The 22,570-nt window shown below is 32.0% G+C and overlaps 3 protein-coding genes and 1 non-coding gene across 13 annotated transcripts; all 4 read left to right on the plus strand.

Moving 5' to 3' along the window:
• Positions 1–834: 834 nt before the first annotated feature.
• Positions 835–6,226, plus strand: LOC116766807 (protein FAM76A). 9 transcript variants are annotated; one of them, XM_032656917.2, is made up of 8 exons: positions 835–1,107; positions 1,236–1,300; positions 1,520–1,623; positions 1,757–1,866; positions 3,426–3,532; positions 3,889–3,986; positions 4,305–4,426; positions 4,798–6,226. In XM_032656917.2, exons 1-8 carry the CDS (start codon positions 1,012–1,014, stop codon positions 5,029–5,031), a joined length of 936 nt encoding a protein of 311 aa, XP_032512808.1. In that variant the 5' UTR covers positions 835–1,011; the 3' UTR covers positions 5,032–6,226. The 9 variants fall into 9 exon arrangements, with proteins under 9 accessions (XP_032512808.1, XP_061377535.1, XP_061377530.1 ...); XM_061521551.1 differs by having other exon boundaries at positions 3,898–3,986; XM_061521546.1 differs by having other exon boundaries at positions 1,757–1,865; positions 3,422–3,532.
• A 2,896-nt stretch (positions 6,227–9,122) lies between these two features.
• On the plus strand, positions 9,123–12,724 carry LOC116766820 (scoloptoxin SSD976-like). The gene is made up of 6 exons (XM_032656941.2): positions 9,123–9,252; positions 9,349–9,467; positions 10,098–10,179; positions 10,706–10,887; positions 12,046–12,143; positions 12,445–12,724. The coding sequence occupies exons 1-6, from the start codon at positions 9,198–9,200 to the stop codon at positions 12,542–12,544; spliced, it is 636 nt and encodes a 211-aa protein (XP_032512832.2). The 5' UTR covers positions 9,123–9,197; the 3' UTR covers positions 12,545–12,724.
• Positions 12,725–14,264: 1,540 nt separating this feature from the next.
• On the plus strand, positions 14,265–21,840 carry LOC116766805 (putative serine protease K12H4.7). Of its 2 annotated transcripts, none has more exons than XM_061521581.1 (10): positions 14,265–14,371; positions 17,258–17,446; positions 18,032–18,216; positions 18,331–18,563; positions 18,910–19,048; positions 19,162–19,307; positions 19,420–19,539; positions 20,188–20,326; positions 20,601–20,774; positions 21,698–21,840. In XM_061521581.1, exons 1-10 carry the CDS (start codon positions 14,369–14,371, stop codon positions 21,801–21,803), a joined length of 1,434 nt encoding a protein of 477 aa, XP_061377565.1. In that variant the 5' UTR covers positions 14,265–14,368; the 3' UTR covers positions 21,804–21,840. The 2 variants fall into 2 exon arrangements, with proteins under 2 accessions (XP_061377565.1, XP_061377564.1); XM_061521580.1 differs by lacking the exon at positions 14,265–14,371 and adding an exon at positions 14,519–14,548.
• LOC116767154 (U6 spliceosomal RNA) lies at positions 14,462–14,567 on the plus strand. Its single transcript, XR_004353296.2, has one exon. It is a non-coding gene; the product is annotated as a U6 spliceosomal RNA (small nuclear RNA).
• Positions 21,841–22,570: the final 730 nt, after the last annotated feature.

Here is a 22,570-nt window from a genome sequence, read left to right on the forward strand (position 1 = left end):
TGCGCCCTTTTCGGCCCCAAGCAGCTTCTTAGACAATGACGGATTAAGTAAGCGAGGGGCGCCTAACAAATTCTTTTGAAGAGCCTTTGATATAGTGTAGTTATTTAAGTACATACATTTATGTGTGCGATTTTCAGTTGCAGCTATATGTATAGTTTCACGTTTTTGTGACATCAAATGTATTGCATACCTTCAACATTCATAATAGGTTTACGTCCTTAAGTAAATGAGCAATAACATTTAGTAATGAAGAGAGGATTTAAATATGCGGTACTCGATTATGCGCGCTCCCGTATCTACTTTTACTCTGGCTACATAATTATTCCGATCCTAGTCTTAGTCGTCTTTCTTTGATAAAACATAGAAAGCAATTTATACTTTTTTGTTACTGCCAATCTTTTATGCCCGCTATGTTTTAATTAAAGTTATCCATTGTCAGAGGAATCACAACGCCATCTGAATTACATTACTAAAGGTTATAGCAATTGCATATAATGCTCTTGCTGGTAAATATATTGATCACCTTACACCCTTATCTCTCAATTTAATACTATCATTACTTGGTATAGAGCAAATTGTTAAAATCTTCGAAAGGCTGCATTTTTGGCTAATTAATATGAAGTCAAAAGAGAAGTCACATTTGAAACTTCAGTTACACGATATCGTTATTATTGATAATTTATTATGAAGTAATAGGTAAATAAATAAATATGTGAAAAACTTTATATGTAATTAAAATAGCTTTGACTTCCGTGATAAATTTAAAAAAGTCGCGCGAAAGTATTGTATGAAGTATTTGAATGAGAGACGTGACATATCATTCACCTAACACCTTTCGTTCTTCGTAGTCCGTCGTTCAATTTATAATGGCGGTTATTCTTCTCGTCATCCACTTTGTCATAATTTATGTTTGAAGTTTTTGGCGTCATCTGTGTTATTCTTCCCTAACAGTGTTATCAGCTGTGCATTTGTAGTCATATACAATATAAAATACCTTTTTCGCTAGACAATATGAGTTCAACAACAACTAATGCTCTGTTTGCTTGCTCTCGTTGTTTTTCAAGACATCCTTTCGAAGAGTTATCTCCTGGTGAACAGCTCTGCAAGGTAATTAATATTTTTGCCATTTATTCATTCAACATTGGCTTACATAATTTTGCACTATGCAATAAACTTTTGCGATGTAAAGTAGTTCTGACGTCAATTGTGACGCTTCAAATTTTTGGATATTTCAGGAATGTCGTGGCTCCTTCCCCGTTGTAAAATGCACGTATTGCCGATCCGAGTTTCAACAAACAAGGTCAGTGTTATTTGGCACTTCAAATGATACCCAACAGTTATTCTTTATAATTTAGACATAACAGTATTATGTTTTCCCTCATATGTAAACATTTAAAAGCTTAATTCACATTATTTGGGGTCACTTCACAAAAATGATAGGCTGTATTTATTTTAGCTTTCATATTTACATATGTGTTAATGTTAAAGTCGCAATTCTCACTTTGTTATCTGTTTTCAGTAAATCTAATACTTCTTCAATTTGTAAAAAATGCGAGGCTAATGTGAAAGCTTATGGCAAACCAACGGCATGTGAATATTGCAACATAATAGCTGCTTTCATTGGTAATTATTAACTTTTATATTTAGTGCTTTATATAATATTTTACTTTGAATATGTTAATTTATTTTGATATAACGCAGATGTCCAGTTATTCAAGATGTTCAATCGTTATTCTATGTTATTGTATCTTTGCAGGTAACAAATGTCAAAGATGTGCGAATTCAGAGCGTAAGTATGGACCAGCAGTGACTTGTGAGCAGTGCAAACAACGCTGTGCATTCGACCGACATGACGATAACAAAAAGGTTTTTATAATAATTAGTTAAGAAGAATGATAAATTAATATTTATCTCTGGTAGCTAAGAGAGCTATTAAACTTACCTTTTCATCTATGAACATAAGAAGTGTATAAATATACAATGTAATGTATGTATAAGTTAATTAGTTAATGGTAGTTTAATAAATGAATCTTCCCATTAGCAGTGAGATAGTGACCGACTTCATTTCTGTATCTATGTTTAAAATTAATTTATGTAAAATTCCATTAAGAAGTAACTTGACCACAATAATACTTTAAGGAAAAGCGAGTTGACTGACATTGCTCTAGAAAATAAACACCTTGCCGTTGTTACATCTATACCAATCATTGTATATTTTATTTTTATAAGGTTAAATTCTTTGTGACTTATCTTGCTGTGTTTAATTCTGTTTCTACACAGATTTAAGTATTGTTGCTTGTGACGATACTTTATACTGGATATACATATGTATTGTTGATATTATTGATCACAAGTTCCTTATAGGATAACCCATATTTAGTGAGAAAAAAGATATTTATTAAAGGATGCAGTAGTTTTTCAATCTAACTTAATTTCAGTCATCGTGAATTTTTTATCAAGCAACCAGAGTGTTGTAGATAAAACATAAGTCGCATGTAACATTTTTTAAACTAATATTTTTCGGATTATACTACGCGTATTTTATTATTTTAAAAAACTACATACTCCCGACGTTTGGGTTACTTTGCAGCAACCGTGATCACGGGCAGACGAGATGACATCTCGTAACCTCGACATGTAGTTTTTTAAAATAATAAAATACGCGTAATATAATCCGAAAAGTATTAGTTCTATTTAAATGAATGTTCAGGAAAGTCTTAGATCTAATTATTATTTTATTGGTTTGAGGATCTTCCTATAATTTTCCAGCATTGCCAGAAATTTTTTCTTCTAAATCTTCTTATATTATCTAATCTCACTGGCTCTGTACTGTTTATGTTTGAGTTGAGATAATTTTGCTAATGGAATGTCTTTAGTACAGTGAGGACATTCTGTCCTTTATATTGTTGTGTGTCAGTTATATTTGGTTGGTATTGTTAAATAATATCAAGTATAATGTGGGTAGATCACTGTGTTATATTAGCTTCTGTCATTCAGTCTTGTTGCTTAACACAATATATGTTCCAAATTGAATATAGTTTATATGATACAACAGTTACACTATACTCGCTTGATGTTACGTCACCAATGTTTTATTGATGTCCATAAACAAGTCATACTTTTTACATCAATCCCCATAAGTCCCAGTGATTCTAATCCTAGAATAGAAAAGATGTCAATGATAACTCTCTCTCAATTCCCAAGTTAATAGACAATGTGTTTCCTCACTTAATATATAATTCAATTATCAATCAATGAATGTCTCTCGTCTGCGACACAGTATCTACACTACAATTCAGATGAGTAATGCAAAAATTTTTGCATAGATATATATTTCCTGTAATGCATTAGTAAGTGACTGTTTTACATTAGAATAATATCTGTATTGACACATTAAAATCAGTATATATTTCAATAAATTGCAGGTGGACGGAAAACTACTATGCTGGCTTTGTACGCAGTCCCTCAAGAGAGCCCTGGCCAGGACTAAACAGCATCTAGCTGTTGACAAACACAAGCATCGCTCGCACAAGTCCGTTGACATTAGTTTATTGAAATTTACAATTGCTACTGTCTATACTCTAACATGTATAAAAGTCATATAAAGATATTTTAGTATATTTAATTACTTTAATTTAATTTAAGCTATATTAATAAAAAAAAGGTTAAAAATTTCATACTATGAGCGATTATATTTGAAGTACTGCAGTTCTTGTTCTGAAAATTAATTGATATCTTGAGTTAGTTATGCATTAAGTATAACTATAAGTTAATTTTGTTCTTGTATAAAAAAATATTTTTACATTCTATATAGACTTAATTCAATTATAATTTCCTGTTGGATCATTGCTTGCATATATCAAGAGTGTAAAGAAATCACACAAACAGGTCGAAAAGCAGTCACAAGGACAAACGCAAGTCGGACATGTTGAAGGGGATCAACGATGAGCCAATGGAGAAAAAATCTAAATTACACCCATTACAAGGTTACTGGTTTAATTATAATTTTGGCAGCCCTGCATGACTACTACCAACCCAAAAAATATAATATTTTATTAACCATAGACAATATCACTTTTATTTTTACACATATTTAATGGAACATTTTGTTTGCATCAACATATAACAATTTAAGTTGTTTATTTAATTCCCTATGATTTTGTTATGTTTGCATATATTATTTTATATTCCATAAACAATACCTTGATTTTTTTTTCTTATTTTACAAAAATAATGTGGTTTATAAATAAAATATGCAAATGGTCCTTGTGTTATAAAAAGAATAAACTTTTTTAACACAACAGGTGAGTTAGATCCGAATTCTTCGGACCATGTGGTAGCCATGACGCAGCTCAAGGAAACCATCGCCAGCTTGCAGAAGAAAGTCCAGATGAAAGACAATGAGTTACTCCACAAGGACAAACTGGTTATTATATATTTAATTTAGTCTCTTTAATACTAGAAAATCATATTTAATTTACTAGGAGATGTACCTTAAAAAATTACTTAACGGATTTTGATGAAATTTTACTGTGATGCAGTTCACAATACCATAGGGCTTAAAATTTATTCTTTATAGTTTCCTAATGATAACAGAATAAAATTAAAATTGTTGAATGAAGTTCTTGTCAGACTATAGATGGCGCTGCCAGTTACCAATTACTATATCTATTTTTTATAAGCATATATTATTAACATATTTTTGAACCCTAGTCCGAAATTGCATCAGACGAAATCTCGGGCATAAATAATAATAACGAATAAAGTATTTAAGTTTAATGATAATCACGATTACAGATAACTGAATTGAAGGCCCAGCATCACAATGACACAACGGATCTTCGCAACGAGATGAAGAACAAGGATCGTTTGAACGAAACGAAATTCAATTTAATGAATACTAAAATACAGAATCTTCTCAAGGAAGTGGCCACGTTGAGCAAATCCGCTAGAAAGAATAATAAGAACGCTAAAGCTGTCCTCGCCAACGAGAACAGTGGCAGCGGCACTGACAGCCCTAGCACCAATTAGAACAATATATCTGCATAGTTCAATGGAAATAATAATTTTCCTTTTATTTTTCTATTCTACAAATGGTTTCATTTGTAGACATATTTAAATCTAAGCATAAGTAGGTTCCATTTTCTTTTTCTATCTGTATACTATTATTTTATAATCTAACTTATTGAAAGCAAGTTATCTTAGTGTGTGTTATGTGACTTGAAACTTAAAGTTATACGTGAATGATAATATAAATACTTTTCTTTTAGATCGATGATGCAAAACCCACACTAAGATAACTGACGAGTAATGTGATCGAAATCAGATGTTTTATTTTTGTATTTTTGCTTTTTTATTCAATTAAAAAATTTCGTTCAGAAAATCTAAAAATGTGTACCTCAAGTTTAGTTTTTTTTTTTTAATTTTATTTCATGACTTGTAACATCTATGCGACAGTACCAAAATTAGATATACAATTTTCATATCATTGTGTGGAGTGTAAGAGCCCTGGTAGGTGTTATAGATGTATTTGTTTAGTACATCTAGATGTCGACATTAAAAAGGTTAGAAAATATAGATAGAGACAACATAACACTTACATTTCTAAGTTAATGGTAATTTTTATATAGAAGTTTCTAGAATGAATATGTAACGATCAAGGCTAACAAGATTGAAACAAAACAAATGATCTTATTGTGTAAGTAGTAATTTTTTTTGTTTAGTATTTAAGTTGAAATGTGATTACAGGACATTATTTGTTATTGGATCTATTCTTTTGATATTTAAATAGTTTTAAAAATAATTGAAATCAATGAAATATAATGAAAATCAAAATCCTGGCTGTTTGAAGAGTGGTGGAATTATGAGAAGTATGTTACAAATTTCTGTAACTCTTATAAATAGCTCCACAAATTTAAATGTTCTTTTTTCAAACGTTTCCGATTTTAATTATTCACAACGTGACTGTCGGAAAAAAAATCTTTATTTTTATTTTATTTTTTTGTATTTTCAGTTAAATCATTTTCAATGAAAGAAAAATATTTGTGTTTTCTGTGGAGCCTGAAACGAATAACTTTAGTTTACTAAACGTTTGTAACTCAACCGACGGAATGTGTGATAAATGATATACAAATGTATGTTCAAATAAATAGCTATTCTAATATATGAGACGGTTACTGTCTAAGATAATCAATTGTAAAATCAATGCAATAAATGATGGAAATAACATGTTTTATTCATTTATCCCTTACTTAAGTAAATAAAAACTAATTTAACATAACGGATTATGTCGTGAACATCATAGCTCAGTTAGAGAAGTGACTGGGATGCTAAGTCCTGAACGTCACAGGTTCGAAACTGCTGATGAATTTTTGGAAGTGAAACTTATACGACTTCCAACAGTTGCGTTAAAGATTTAACGTTCGGAGAGAGGGGGGGGGGAGACAGAGTGAGAGGGAATGCGTGGCGCTCGAACGCATGCGGGCAATGAAATGTGACTTGTAAGTAATGTTAATAAAGTTTGTCTTGGAGAAACACTAACAATTCCATAAAAATCAATTTGTACCCCTTCCTATTTTCATTTCAACATTATGAAGTGTCACTTCTTACGCTCAGAGGGACTCCACGCACAATATTTTTTTTCCTATATATTTATTAATAAAGAAAATAGATACATAAATATTAATATAGATAGTTTAAAAGCTATTTAATAATCACCAAATAGTTACGTCCTTTACATTACTGACACATGTCAGAAATGCCGTTAAGTAAGAAGGCTAAGGAAAAGCGGATTGCTTTTAAATGCCTATGCACTAACTACGTAAATAACAAGATAAGGCATTGCAAAACATGTTTGTACTGAAACATAAATACAATTTAACACGCTGTCCATTCGCCTTAAACTGTCAATCATAATCATGAGGCCATTATTGTAGCTCTAGATGTCCTTTATGAGTTTTGGACGTCATTTTCCGTTGAACATGTCAGTGATAAGAATATAACTAAATAATACAATGTAAATATCTAAGTAAGTAACGTTTTCCAGAAACGTTATATGTTGCTCTGAACATGCAACATATATCACATTTAACCTTAAATGACACAACTTAACAAAGGTTGAGAAGTATGTACGAAGTGCCAGATAATACATGAAAAGCAGATGTTGTGGTTACAGAATACAGTGTCTTTGTTGAAATACATATATATTTTTAATAACTAATAATATCTAGAACGAGTTTTAAACATGTTAAAAGCAATAAAAAGGGTTCTTATTAATATACATGGCGTCATGTTTAATGAATTGTAACTTTAAAAATATATCAAAAATAAAGCTATAAATAAATTTAGAAACTGATACACACTGACACATAAGTAATTTTCTTGCTAAATCTCTTAAAAAAAGATAGGTAGGTTTGCAAAAAAAATATTAAAATCTTAAGTTATTGCAGATTCATTAATAGCGACATTAAATAAAACTGTTCTAGTTTAGAATTTACTTTACTCGAAACATTTTTAAGAAAGTTTTTTTTTTAGCTTTTTTGATCTTTATTTTGGCCCACAAAAAGAGGTTAAGAAATAAGGGTTTAAAAATTAAAGGTTTTAAGATCGCCATTTTCAACGTAACTTTTAGCGTTGTTCGCTATATCAAGATTTATCTAACGAAGTACAATTTATAAACATCGGTTTGTCCGTTTTCTAGTTGGCAGCGAATATTTAAGCTCTGCCATCTACTAACTGCTAACAGATAGATTAATATAAAATTCCTTTTAAAATTTTGTACATCTTTTCATTTATTAGAATATAGTTCTTACCCGTGACTTCGATTGTTTTGGATGATATCTTTTTCTCATATGTTAAATTAATCTTGGGATGGACGCAAAAAATATACGAATAAGAGTGATAATAAAAAATATATACAAATAGGAGTGATAAATTTATATATAATAAAACGAGTTCTATTGTTAATCAGCCTATTATTTTATTAATTAAACATCTAATATCATTAAGTTAGCGTAGACTATTGTAATTTAATAAGCAATAGACATTATCAGTTTGTCTTGGGGAACTAAAGACCGATAATTACTAGGCGTAGTATATAAATATTGAGGAGTAAATATAAATTTATTAATGAAAAACATTGGAAGCCTAGCTGAAAAAAAAATTATTATTATGTAGTTGGGTTTCACTTCGATGGAACAAGTAGCATAATAATGCAAAAAAAAAATACCATGTCAGAAGCAATAAAAATATTCCAAGTAACTTATATGTAATGAGGTAAATATATGTAATTATATATAAGTTTAAATGAGCTTTTTAACTACCATACTACGAATTTATCAACAGCTAGGTATTTTATTTATAAATTATAATATTAGGACCTGGAATATTCGATTAAAGAGTCTGAAGAAATTCGAAAAGATACCTAGACTACCAAAAAAATTATGATAGAAAAATACCAATCTAATAGACAAAAGTTTTCGTTACAAAACTTGACAACATAGTTTTTTTACAAAAATAAAGAAAGCTATTTTTTTTCTTCGTTTTTAAGAGTCATTATATTTTAGATTAATTTCAGTCAGATATAGGATAAGAAGAATTATATTAATTCTTCACAGAAGAATTACTGCGTGATGTGTTTTTTAAACATTTTTATCTTGCAGTGGAATGGAGTCTGAGAAACGTGAATTCTAAGACTGTTTGCATTTAAGGTATAATATTACAGTATATATACAAACTGTACTTCAAACAATATTCTAGATATAGTTTTGGAGAGCAGTGTAGATGGAAAATTTTATTATATTTTAGACGTTCAATAGTAAGTAATTACACTACGTCGTAAAAGAAATCAGAAATAGTGAAGTCATGTAGAATTTTTTTTTACAAATTTGTTTTTGATATTATGTTTGTTTTTCAATAAAGAACCAAATGAAATTGAAAATAATTATAAGTGGCCACTTAATAGTTCACTCGAACCATTACAAAATCAAAACTAGGCAGTTTATAAAATTGTCAATTTAACAAGTGGCCTACGACATACAGCTAGATATATGTAAAGAATATATACTTCAGTAATCTTTACGTTGTTCTTAAATTTATATAACTGATGAGTATAAATTGTAGTGTATTTAAAGTATTTCTGATCGCGCGTTAACAGTCAGTACGACCTTTTAGTTCCTTCAGAATATACATAACTTACAATGTTCATTAACGTGTTTTGTCTGTTTTTCTTGCTTAACTATGTTCAGCCGAAAGGTTTGTTGATTTTTATATTGCATGTTTGTGATATAAAAAATGAAGTTCTAAATAAATTTTTGGATTTTTTTACAAATGGTGATTTTTCGTAATTAGTTTTAGAGTTATCGTGCAAGGACATCCGGATCTTTGTAAATGGCCACAACAATCGTCGTCTTATGCTAGCTAGGGGTAACCTGACAGATCAACCCGCAGCTTCTCAAATGAACTCAGTGGTAACTTTTTTATTTCATTAAAAAATTTTTTGTAGTCCAGTTTAAAGAAAATTCTATACATTTGCTGCCCGTATCAGCTTCTAATAAAATTGGTGAGGAGCGCTTTGTCGTATAAAACAATTTAAAAATAATTAAGTGACATTCCAAAATATGATCGTATGCCTACAGATAATTAAATTTACTTATATGATATTTTATCAACATTCCTGTTCAAAAAATTTTTATTATATTCTATAAGAAATAGCGAACAAATAGGATGACTTCTGACATAATTAACTTTAGTATACGCTACAGTTAATTTTTAAAATTTAAAAATAATTAAAGAAATGTTTTTTCACAGAACAAGAATCATTTACATAGATAAGATGTGATATAATTACGCTATTAATATTACAGCAGATACAGCATAGCGGTTCATATTAACGTGTCAAGTTAAATTCCTTTTTTTAACACGCTTTTATTAACTTAGTCCTATGTTTGTTTGCATGTAATCAAAGAGATTAAGATCGATTTTGCACTACTTCTACCTAAGTATCTACCTATAGAAAAAAACTTAAAATCTTCAGCTTACTATAAAGGTTATTTAATATAAATTAAATATTTCTTTATGTTTGATATGTCGCTTTTCAGATTTGGGATCATGAGCTCGCAGCCAAGGCTAGGAAGTGGGCGGGAAAGTACAAGTTCTCTCATAATCCTGACACAACTGTAGGTAGGTGGTGAAAATGATTTAATTCTCATATAAGCTTCGGAATATGAAGAATGGCTCGCACCAGACGAATACTTCTACTTCCCATAGAAAGTTCATCTTAAGTAACTAAAAATTATTCTTTGAAATAATATACTTACATAGTTTTGAATAATGTTTGTCTTCCCATTTTCTGATATTGCTTAAAAAGAAAATATAAGTGTTATTACGACCCATTTATGGTTTACAGTATGCGTCCTTGACATTTTATTTCCATGCATATTTTTTTTACTAGGTGCCGTCACGTAAACTAAATTTATCATTAATTTGTCTTTAGGTATATTAAGAAACAATAAAAAATAATAATCCTAAAACATATTTATGTGATTAAAATCACAATTCCAACAGAACAAATGATAGTTTTTGTTTTTAGTTGTGTTATAGAAAAACAAAAATGGCGGTAAATTCAATTTAAATTTTGACAAATAGTTTGAATTTATTAATCAGTTTCCCGGATCGATTGTGATATTAAGAATATGATTATTTCCAGCCTCCGGCCGTTTCACAACAGGCGAAAATATTTACAAAGTGAGCTCAACGGATCCGAATTATCAAATCAAGATGGATGACGCCCTCGAGGCTTGGTTTGAGGAACACAAGGATTATGAATACGGGCCACTTTCAAAGGATGACTTCGATTCCTCGCGACCGGCGGTAGGACATTACACACAGGTAAAAATATCTTTGTTCTTTTTCTTAAATGTCATTTTCTGGTTTAAATGATGCGTAATTTAAAGTTATCCATATTAAAATAGTCAGTATTAAATTAAACTGAATCAAATGATACGAAAATGCGTTTATTGAAATCACTATCTCTAAGTAAAACATTGATAGGTTACTTACCAAAACGATCAGTCATTGCATTATTTTGAAACGCTAGTATTTCCATAGTGTGATGAAAGAGATCCTAAGCGATTAATATTTACTAGGTATAGTCAAAGCCATGGAGGTTTTACTGTTGTACAAAAAAAAAATAAAGCACGCTATGGTACCGCAACATTATTTTACAAATGCAACTTTAATTATCATAAATTATATATATATAAATGATTGTCTTGGTATTCTGTTCTGAAATAAAGTAGGTACCGATATACTCGTATATATGGTTATAATTTAACATTCAAATAGAATATTCTTAAACAGATTTCAACAGATAACCGGCAACGGGAAGAAATATAATGGATATTTAATGATTTATGTTTAAGATATTTTTTACAAAGAAAAATTTAAATTGTCAGCAAAAATGTACTTAATAATTCTCCGTCACTCGTAATTCCGTAGCTAGTAATAGCATGCGTAAGTCGACGGCAGGTTCGTTAGCGTTTTTAGAATTTTGCGGAAATTGCACAAAACATTTAAAAAACGCATTTCGAATTTCGGAAACAATACACTGCATTCTCCACAGTCACGATATATAGATAGGCTTTACAAAAGAATTATAATATTATACCTACTAGTACTGCATACTTATGTATAATGTATATCAGACTTATGTTAACAATCTCGATTAATACTAATATTATAATTAATATTAATATTAATCAACATTATACTGCAGATATATTTTAGAATTCACTTAAATAACTGCTTTAAAATTATGATTTAGAAAACAGTTTGCTTACCCCGAGTTGCATAATCAAATTAAATAAAGAGGTTTAACAATTTACCACTCGTAATACTTCGCACAAAACACCTATTGGTTTCAAGGCTATTTAATAACATATTACATATAGATTAATGTCAGTGACCATAACGTTTTGTTCCATGTTTTCCACCCTAAAAGTGTTTAACCTTTAAAGTAGTTACACTTCAAAAATATATTCATTTTAGATGGTGTGGTCTAATTCTGTGTACATTGGATGCGGAGTCTCTCAGAGAACAGAAAATAGGGGGAAAGTATACTATGTCGTCTGCAACTATGGACCAAGGTTCGTTTACATGTTTTTTTTTTTAATTAGGTCTTTGCCTTACGTTTGTTCAATAATCCTTTTTACGTTCACTGAAGAGCCGAAATGATATAGGATGCTATTGATGTAAACGCTGTTTAAGTAACAATTTTCTCATAAATCATTCATCGGTCTTGATAAAAGTTTCACTGTGTTGTTACTACAACTACTACAAAGTTACTACTTTTCTAAACATAATATTAGTACACAATAAAATATAAGAATTTACTAATCTTCTTAAGATATTAATTAGATTTTATTATATTTTAAAACATCTTTTCAGTGGGAACTATTTGGGCCAGAGACCGTACAAGTCTGGTAGTGCCAGTAACGCTTTGAAGTGTCCAAATAATTGCAGCAAGCCCTACGGCAATAGGTGTTAATGAAGAAGAATTATAGACCATGTATGTATATGAAATATATCCAAGAAAACATATTATATCTTAGAGATTTCAATGTATCTTTTAAATAAATACCTATTGTTTTATATTGCTTATTACATAACTGTATTATATATACCATTAACGATACTATGCGCTTAATAAATTATGTGTAAAGGATTATTTCTTTTGTTTTTCATTAAGAAGTCAAACACATATAAAACCTTATCCTGATAACATTTACTTCGAACTACTTCTTATTCCAGCTGACTTATACTTATTCTCTTCGTACGTTATACTTATTTTCAGATAAAACCTAATCATAGAAACTATATTTTGGCTTAGATGACTAAAAAAAAAAGGTTCAACTGGGTTCATTCTCAAGCAGAAGATTATGATTGAAAATTGCACTGACTTACATTAGACAAAAGCCTCAGCTGCCCTTGTTATGTTCAGTCAGATAGACTATATTGCATTTTTGCTTTTAATTAACTTTTTATCGATCTGTCGTAATTTAAATACAGTAATAGTTTTTTACTTGCAGCATTTTCATTCAGAATTGTTACACCTTACTTACATGTTAAAAATAAAGTGATGACTGATGATATTCAATTTTTAAAATCATTCCAAAACTAATCATTCGTAAGAGATGTACAAAAGCATTAACAGGACCGAAAGTGCGTTTAGTACTTAGACATTATATATATCGGCGCAAGCAGCTTCAACGACGGATGCAACATGAAAATAACTGGCACCAATTATTATAACACCTTATTGGTCGTCGTTGCTATTGTTAAAAGTAAAACGAAATCAAAGAGAATAGAACTATGTTTGAATTCTGGTTTAAATATGACGTCTGGACGCACGACAGGGGACTGCAGAGTTCAGCGAGTGCGGAGCATAAAGAACCTTCGAGAAATACAAGAACATTTAGAAGAATTGAAGTTTCATTTTAAAATATCTGGAACTTACTGAAACAAGTGACATTAGAGACGTCAGCGAGGCTGGCGTCCTGCCTTTAAAATAATGAATTTGTAATAAAATCCGATATATATTATATAAATAAATTTATAAGTTATAGTAAGCATTCAGAATTCTTATCCCAGTTTAAATAGTCACACTCATACGAAGCGTTTATCATTGTATAAGTTATAACCCACATTAACGTTATATACCTGTTTAATGAATGAAAATCTGACACGTAGTGGAACGATGCAGACTGCAAACAATGCAAGCGACGTAAGCATGGGAAATATGGGTTGTAGCAACATAATAAACTATAGACAAGTAGGCGTACTACAGGCATCTAGAGGCATAGATGTTTGCTTATTAAAATATGTGGATAATAATACGAGGACAACTTATCTATTGATATAAATACATTATATAGATAGATAAGATTGTATTCACGTTTGAGCGTATTAAAAATGTAAGATATACTTTTTTCTAAGACTTTTTGTGGGCTAAAAAAATTTAAACATTTATTTGCAATTTGAAACATCAAAATTAAATGACGATCCTACTAGGAATTAACAATAAAATCGTTAAAACCTAAAAGATTTTAAAAGTGTTAATCGTCTCATAAAAGAATATAACCTTTTTAATATATGTATGTATGTCTTTAATCCTTTTCATCACACAAACATCGAAACAATATTTGATATTGTTATAGTATATTTTGATTACTCTTTATCTGTTTGTTATAACACATTTACAGATTATTTTTATTTATCTTAAACTATTTGATAAATCGACTTAAAATCAACTTTTAAAATAATTAAGTTTTGGTGAGGGATTCAGGGAACGTAACATTTCCTTAGAATCATAATGGTTTGTTGTGTTTATAAATTAATAATTAAAATGTTAGATAAGTATTATATACGATGTAAGCTCTCGGTTAATTTAGGTCCTGTAGTGTCAGTGCTCGCTTCGGCAGTACATATACTAAAATTGGAACGATACAGAGAATATTAGCATGGCCCCTACGCAAGGATGACACGTAAAATCGTAAGCGTTCCACATTTTTCCTCCCCAGTGAGAGGAGCCTGCGGGTGTCGGAGGGGGAATTCCGACGCCCGGTGATCCAGGACATGTGATGCATGTTTTGCGTTCTGACACGCAGCTCTTAGAGACGGAAGGGAGGTGTGGGCAGAGTCCACCTCTCCTACCGAAGGCGGAGTCCTTAGAGGCTCGTGATTAATGAACGGCCGTCCCCGTTACACTAGCTTACGGACTGCGCCGAGAACTTCAAGAGGTTTTATAGGGTTTTCCATTAAGGGCGCTTGATCTTTGAAATGCAAAAAAAAATACATGTAGGAAAGATATTTGCGAAATTTTTTTTGGAATTATTATTTTGGATTTATTTGGAAGGTCTATCGACCCCATTATGTATGGAATATGACATCATTCAAATGACCGCCACGGCTTCGGTTGGTGGCGCGCACACGAAAGGTCCAATTTTCGATGACTCTGGCGCACAAATCGGGCTGTATTTGATCGATGGCGTGGCGTATGTTGACTTTGAGGGCATCGGTGGTGTGCGGCTTGTTGGCATAGACCTGCGACTTAAGAAAACCCCACAAGAAAAAGTCCAGCGGGGTCAAATCGCACGATCTCGGTGGCCAGTTCACGTCGCCTCCGCGCGAGATGACCATGTCCAGAAATTGCTCGTGCAGAACTTCCATCGTAGCGTGTGCTGTGTGGCACGTAGCGCCGTCCTGTTGAAACCACATGTTGTCCAGATCCATATTCTCGATTTCAGGCCAAAAGAAGTTGGTTATCATCGACCGGTATCGCTCACCATTGACGGTGACGGCCACACCATTATCGTTTTCGAAAAAATACGGACCAATCACGCCTCCGGCCCAAAATCCGCACCAAACAGTCACTTTCTGCGGGTGCATTGCCACTTGGTGAACCTCGTGTGGATTGGTCTCGTCCCAAATACGGCAATTTTGCTTGTTGACATAGCCATTCATCCAAAAATGCGCCTCGTCGCTGAAGATGATTTTTTGCCAAAATCGGCGTCAACTTCCAACTGCTCTAATGCCCAGTCAGCGAACACACGGCGCTATCTATGGTCATTAACCTTGAGCTCTTGGGTCAGCTGGATCTTGTACGGGTGCAGGCTCAAGTCACAACGCAAAATTCGCCAAGTTGTCGTCTGCGAAAGGCCGAGTTCCTGTGCGCGACGCGGAATTGACTGCCGCGGGTTTTCGAGGACACTGTCGCGCACAGCGGCGATATTCTCGGCAGATCTCGCGTTACGTTGACGCACGGGAACCGGCTGATTGTTAACTGACCCGGTTGACTCGAATTTGTCCACCAATCGACGGATAGTCGACTCGGCAGGACGATCATCGCGACCGTAAAACGGGCGAAGTGCGCGGAACGTTGCTCGAACTGAAGACCCATTTTCATAAAACAATTTTATGATTTGCACGTGCTGCTCGACACTGTAACCTGCCATGGTGGTTTGGGAGGACGGAATGAATATAACACACTGCATTTGACAGCTGTCACTCAAACAACATGGCCGCAATCAGCTGTCAAAGTTCAAGCGTCCCTATTGGAAAACCCCATAGTAGGTGGAAATCCCATATGCCTACGCCAAGATCTTTAAAAAAAAGGTCCTGTTGTGTCAAACTCATGTATTCATTCTATATATAACTGGTGTAAACAAACGGATATGGTGACCAAATCTATAAAGTCAGAGAATATTTAATGAGTTTTAAGACAGTCACTGTATTTCGAACAACTGTTCTGGTAATGGTAATTGGTAACTATGCTGCACGGATTACGATAAAAACTCTGCGATTCCCTCAGGTTACGTTATCTGAAGCTGAACTTATTGGAGGTCATCAATAGAAGTATGTGTCACAAATTGTGTATCCTCTGTAAAAGGCTCCAATATCCAAGACCACATATATACAATTTAGGAAATGTAATGAAATACCATGAACATATGGATTACGAAGAAGTCCTGTTCACCAACAAGAAATTCATCCATTCCAGGCTCCTGAAGAGACTTAATTGACTATTGCTAGATCTAAGATACCTTTAGATGTCTTTATCAAGAAAGTTCGTCCAAGTACAAGAGTTGCCCTGAAAGAACGAGCAGGCCTCAAATTTCCATTGCCAAGACACCTCACATATACGACTACTTTATAGTGGCCGAATATCTGTAGTATCTGAACGACTTGCTTAAAAGCCTAAGTATACTCAATGGAGTGGAGGCCGTAAAGCTCGGTGTCTTTTTGGAACATAAAACTAAAATCAAAGTTTTTCACAGGTGAAATAAATTTACCGATGTTGAATAAGAATTAGCACGCTCAAGCAAAAGTGGTCCTGTTGTGATTATAAATATAATGACGAAAGATGTTGGTAAATAAGTTACCAATTCAAAGAGTGTAGACCAAGCTTAGGAAACAACATATGTATATCATGATTCATCCCTCACTCAAGAAGGATTTTGAGTGAAAAAGAACAAATAAACGTGAGATGCCAAAAGTAGGGATAGTTGTTGCGTTATTGGGGAGCAAAACTTACTTTAGTTATAATTTATATAGTTCATAATTTATTTTCACGTTCCGGTAATTTCATGGGTTAATATCTAAAAATTACATTAAATTTAGTATTATTACCCGGTATAAATTAAGTATCCCCAAGATAAGAAACTTAAAAGATATAATTTCTAACTTGGTATTTTTGTTCTAGAAATTGCTGTGTATATTGTTGACCGTATCGAAATTGGCATGGGGGGAGTCGGACATTTTGGAACCTCCACTAAGAGTGGACCTTAAACCACCTGTAGAGTACAACGGGTTTGAAAGGAGAGTGAAAACCGCGTGGATCGATATGCCCATTGACCACTTTGATCCTCAAAATCGTGAAACATATCAAATGGTTGGTATAAACTTTTATTTTATAGTTCTCTTCTGTTTTATCCCGTTACTCAATATTTCGTATAGCTAAAAAAGTACTATTTAGTTGAAGAGCATATTTGTATTTTTAGTAAAACGTTCTTATCTCAGGGATTACTAGTATGATTTTTAAGAATATTTTCATATAGGGTATAATGTGTAGCAAGTATAGAACTATAGGCTATCACGTTACTAAAACTAGGTAATATTTCCTTTTTAAAGCTGTGTTGCAGTGAGTGAAGAGTAAAAGATCCGCAAAAATAATAATAACTTTCCAAGATTAAAGTATTTTGACATAATGTTTAAATTTCCACTCTCACTACTAACAGCTTCAGACACTTAAACGTAAACGCTTAGACTAAGATCTAGAGTAGGATATACCTTATACGTATGTAATATTATTGACAACTTGTTATTCATTAGTGATTCAAATTTCAATTGAAGCAATAAAAAATCAAAAACAAGTACCTAATACTAAAATTACTATAATAGTAATTAACAGACGTGCCGAAACTTAGGTCATATTATGTATGTATATTGAACAATATAATTTGAGTTTCCATTCCAGCGATATATGTACAATGAGGAATTTTTTGGTGGTAATGATTATCCTATTTTTATTATGGTTGGCGGCGAGTGGAACATTCAACCCGGATGGTTGCTAGCAGGGAATATGTACTTAATGGCTCAGGAAAATAGAGGATATCTTTTCTATACAGAACATAGATATTACGGGGAAAGTTTACCCTACACGTATGGATTTTTAATCTATTTTAAATTTAAAGTCTTCTATTTTTTACATATAAGTATATATATATGGCCGAATTCTGTATGTTAGTTCTAAAAACTTATAAAATACGGTTTCAGAACTTTTACTACCGAAAACCTACGTTTCCTAAATGTCGATCAGGCGCTCGCTGACCTTGCATATTTCATATCGGAAATTAAAAAAATACCGAGTTTTGTGAACAGCAAGGTTGTGTTATACGGAGGTTCATACGCAGGCAATATGGTGTTATGGTTAAAACAAAGATACCCGCATTTGGTAGTGGGTGTTGTTGCTTCAAGCGGACCTATAAAAGCACAAGTTGATTTTCCTGGTAATAATACTAAATTTCATAAAAACACTTTAGTTGTAGTAATGTAACAATAGGTGAAAAAATTATATGGGATTTTTTTTTAATTAATTGTTTGGATACCGACAGTGGCTAAGTTTATGATTAAAATTTGTAGTAATCATATTTGCGACTTATACATATGTTAATTTATCTAAGTTTTCTTAAGATTCGCTCTTTCTTTTAGCTTCTCAAGTGTTCAGTATTCAGTAATTTTTATAAAAATAAATTGTAAATTATTTTTTGCCTATTTAACTATTTAGATAATTTTCAGTTCCTAACATGAACTTATTTAAAGTGTCTAAAAATTAATTATCGATTAAACTCTCAGGATATTTGGAGGTAGTACACAACGCATTCCTATCAGAGGGAGGACAAGAATGCGTAGATACTATTAAACAAGGCATCGCTGATACTATAGCTGCAATGGAAACCGAAGACGGAAGAAGATCTATACAGAGAATTTACAGGTAATAATATTAGAGCTCATTTTTACTTATACATAGCTTCTTGATGGAGAGATACTTTAGTCTTATTGAAAAGAAATTGAATGATTTATAAATTTTTAATACTCTAATTACAGACTATGCGTTCCCCTAGACTATAGCTCCCGTCTATCGATGGGTTATTTCTCCGGCTACATTACTTGGACGTTTTCTACTTCTGTACAGACTGCGAGACCTGGTTCACTGACAGCTATATGTCAGAACTTCACTAATAACGTCTACGGTAAAAAAACTTATCAACAAGTATGACGAAAACATTGCTTAATTCATGAAAGAACAAAATATTTTGCTATAATAAGGCTGGAACATAATGAATTTCTTTATAAAAATTTTAGGTTCCACGCCAATGGAGCAAATTGGGGGCTATATTGCAGACACCCGGTCAATTTCAAATTGTCTGAATGTAACCTACGATAATTACGTAGCCTCCTATAATAAGACTGTCCCTTCGAATGGTAAATTAAATAGATCAAGAACTTCATATAAAAAATGACAAAATATATATTTAAAGTAATTGATAACAAAATTGATACTTTAAGAATGTATAACACGAAGTGCAATCATGTTGAAATTAAAGATGTTATGGAATATGCATTAACCACATTTTAAAGGCTAAATCTGTCGATGATTACAAACAAAAGTTACACAATTTTAAGAATATATTTTCGCAAACGTGAAGACAAAAGAAGCTGAAGATATAAAAAGAGACGTATATTTAAAACCCCGGAAATTGGGATTAAATTCTCGCTCTTGTGAATATTTTTTCATAACGTATTTATTTGTATATCCAGAAATTCTAAATGTAACGAATATCATAAAGACAAAGAATTATTAGTGTATAAAATTAATTGGCTACGCCTGAGGATAAAGTGATTACTTTACCTATTTGGATTTTTTTTTCTCTAACTATTTAGTTAGAGAAAACTAAGTAGTTCTTATAGTAGAAATGATAACGCAAATAAAAAAAACCTTGTTGCAGAAACAAAATTTTATTATATAATTTTGTTTCTGCAGATCCGTAGTGTTGATATATTTCTCATTGCTTTTGTCTTAGGAATGTAATAAATATGTTATGTCCAATACTTTCACTCAATGATCAACAGGCAGAGCGTGGTACTATCAGACATGCACGGAATATGGCTACTATCACACAGCACCAAAATCTGGTACCGCCTTCGACCAACTAACTTGGCTCGATGTGCCCTTCTATGTTGACTTGTGCAAAAGAGTATTCAATGAAAAGTAAGTATATCTTATTATTTTTTCTGTGTTGCTAAACACAAATTGCATGTGTCTGTTGGATCAGCCACCACGTATTTCTAATAGACAACATTATAAAGTATATTTGGTGAGAACTAAGGTCAATAAAATATTTAAGTATTTTCGTAGACAAACCAATTTTAGGAGTTAATTAACTTCACGCCGAGTAGATTTATTTAGAAATATTTTCTGCATGACACAACACCAGTTTAGTGTAATATAAAGAATCACATTTGAATTACGATATCTTTTCCAGATTTACCGAGTCGTTTGTGATGAACGCGATTGATCGGGTGAATCTTATGTTCGGTGGATTGTATCCAAATGTCAATAACACGATCAATATCCACGGTGATATAGATCCGTGGCACGTGCTCGGAGTTTACGACCGGGACCTTAAGGAAACATCGCCAACCATACTTGTACCCAGGTAATTTAGGTTACAAGAGATGTAGGTATACTTTAGCGGTACATTGAGTGGCATTTTCACCGTCAGCCCTTATAAGCAAAAGGTTGTATTAGATAACATTATTTAAAATTAGAAGTAGCTGCTACATATTCAAATAAGTCTAAAAAAAAATTATGACGTCGTATTACAGAATTATATACAAACATGGGTAATATGTTAGACATTTATATTTTTAACGTGTCTAAAACATTGTCTAAATAATAATAATATAACATTATCTAAAATAGTACTGGTCAAAGTTAATTTAATAGGTTTAGTCATAGATTTCAATTTCCATAATTAATTAAACCAAGATCTTCCCATAAATATCTACTTCGGTTTGAGCCGCGGATTATTTCTCGTTCATACTGATATTTATAATATAACTACATATGTATATATAATAATTAAAATTTCAAAATGGATGGTTTTAACCCTCTTTTGCATGATTTTTATATATTGAATCGACCGAGACAAGACATGGTTGTATGTTAAGGGATAGCCTTTTGAAGAAACGAAAGAAACGACATCCAGTCCTTTGAAGAGAAGTTTTGTCGGTTATCAGGCTTCGGTTGATAGTCAAGTGTTACAAGTGACGCCATCCGTTCCATACTGTTATAATCCTTAGAATTGTTTTTATGGCTGATTATAATTAATTATAGTAATGACACATTGTAATGTTGTAATGGCAACATTTAAGTACTAACCGGTATTTGAAAAGTGAAACCTAAAAATAATGGCTTAAGCCATTTCGTAGGACATTACTGGAAGTATAAACGGTGAACATTGAAGAAAAATCTGAAACTGAATGTCGAACACAAGCTTGGTTCCTAAAACTTTCAGTGGATTATAGTGCAACGACTTCACATTTTAAAAAGATTTTGAAAAATGTTATATTTTTTCAGAGCATCTCACTGTTTCGATATGTCAAGTTGGAGAAGTACAGATACTATAAAAATGACAGCCGCACAACAGAGAGCTAGAAGCATCGTTGCAGAGTGGCTTTCATGAAGAACACAAAAACAAATTATTGTACAAGTGTTGAAAAGTAAAAAAATATCATTTAAATATTTTTATTCAATTTAATTAAATTTTTCTACAAATTTTAAGGGTTCAAGTAATTTTAGAAATTAAGAAAAGTTCCTTTTCTCCATTTATAGTAAATTTTTCTTTCGAATAAAGAAGGTAAATACAGTTGTAATACAATTCACATTTAGGGTAATTGGGATATCGGTAGGTCTACCCAAAATGGTTCGCACTTATTAATATCAGTTTAAAATTTCAACCTTTTAATTTAACCGATTTATCACATCGGGTCAATAACTAATTGGTTTGCGTATGTTAGAATATATCTATATCTTAGCAGTAAGGTGGGTACTGACCAACATTACGAGGTGTAATGTAACATTCGCATCGAGCATGTTACGCTATGTTTTAAAATCGGCGTAACATGCTCGTCAGAACTCTGTGCTCCGCTTTCGCCGTTAGTTCTTTCGCAGTTAGCTAGTTCAACATGGCCGACAGCGAGGACGCGTTGCTATCTTTTATAATTATTGTTTTATCCAAATTAAGAAGAAAAAACGTTACTGGACATCAAATTTATTTAAAAACAGCGGCGTATGTGGTGGTTCGTCATTGATAGCAATTTAAAAAAACCAAATGATTACTGGACCGTATAAAAACTTTGAACGCATGTCACCGATCTATTTTGAAGAAATCTTGAATTTAATTGGACCAAGTGTAATGAGATCTTAGACTTTCGCGAGTATTAATTTAAA

This window comes from Danaus plexippus, chromosome 10 (genome assembly GCF_018135715.1).
Source record: "Danaus plexippus chromosome 10, MEX_DaPlex, whole genome shotgun sequence".
Lineage (NCBI taxonomy): Eukaryota > Metazoa > Arthropoda > Insecta > Lepidoptera > Nymphalidae > Danaus > Danaus plexippus.

Excerpts from the sequence above, each read along its gene's own strand:
- LOC116766807 (XM_061521546.1), top strand. The coding sequence starts at position 1,012 with ATGAGTTCAACAACAACTAATGCTCTGTTTGCTTGCTCTCGTTGTTTT. Across the intron at positions 3,533-3,888 it reads CACAAGCATCGCTCGCACAA|GTCGAAAAGCAGTCACAAGG; the intron begins GTCCGTTGACAT and ends TCACACAAACAG. Across the intron at positions 3,987-4,304 it reads TAAATTACACCCATTACAAG|GTGAGTTAGATCCGAATTCT; the intron begins GTTACTGGTTTA and ends TTAACACAACAG.
- LOC116766820 (XM_032656941.2), top strand. The coding sequence starts at position 9,198 with ATGTTCATTAACGTGTTTTGTCTGTTTTTCTTGCTTAACTATGTTCAG. Across the intron at positions 9,253-9,348 it reads TAACTATGTTCAGCCGAAAG|TTTTAGAGTTATCGTGCAAG; the intron begins GTTTGTTGATTT and ends TTTCGTAATTAG. Across the intron at positions 12,144-12,444 it reads GTCTGCAACTATGGACCAAG|TGGGAACTATTTGGGCCAGA; the intron begins GTTCGTTTACAT and ends ACATCTTTTCAG.
- LOC116766805 (XM_061521580.1), top strand. Across the intron at positions 19,540-20,187 it reads TAAGACTGTCCCTTCGAATG|GCAGAGCGTGGTACTATCAG; the intron begins GTAAATTAAATA and ends AATGATCAACAG. Across the intron at positions 20,775-21,697 it reads CCAACCATACTTGTACCCAG|AGCATCTCACTGTTTCGATA; the intron begins GTAATTTAGGTT and ends ATATTTTTTCAG.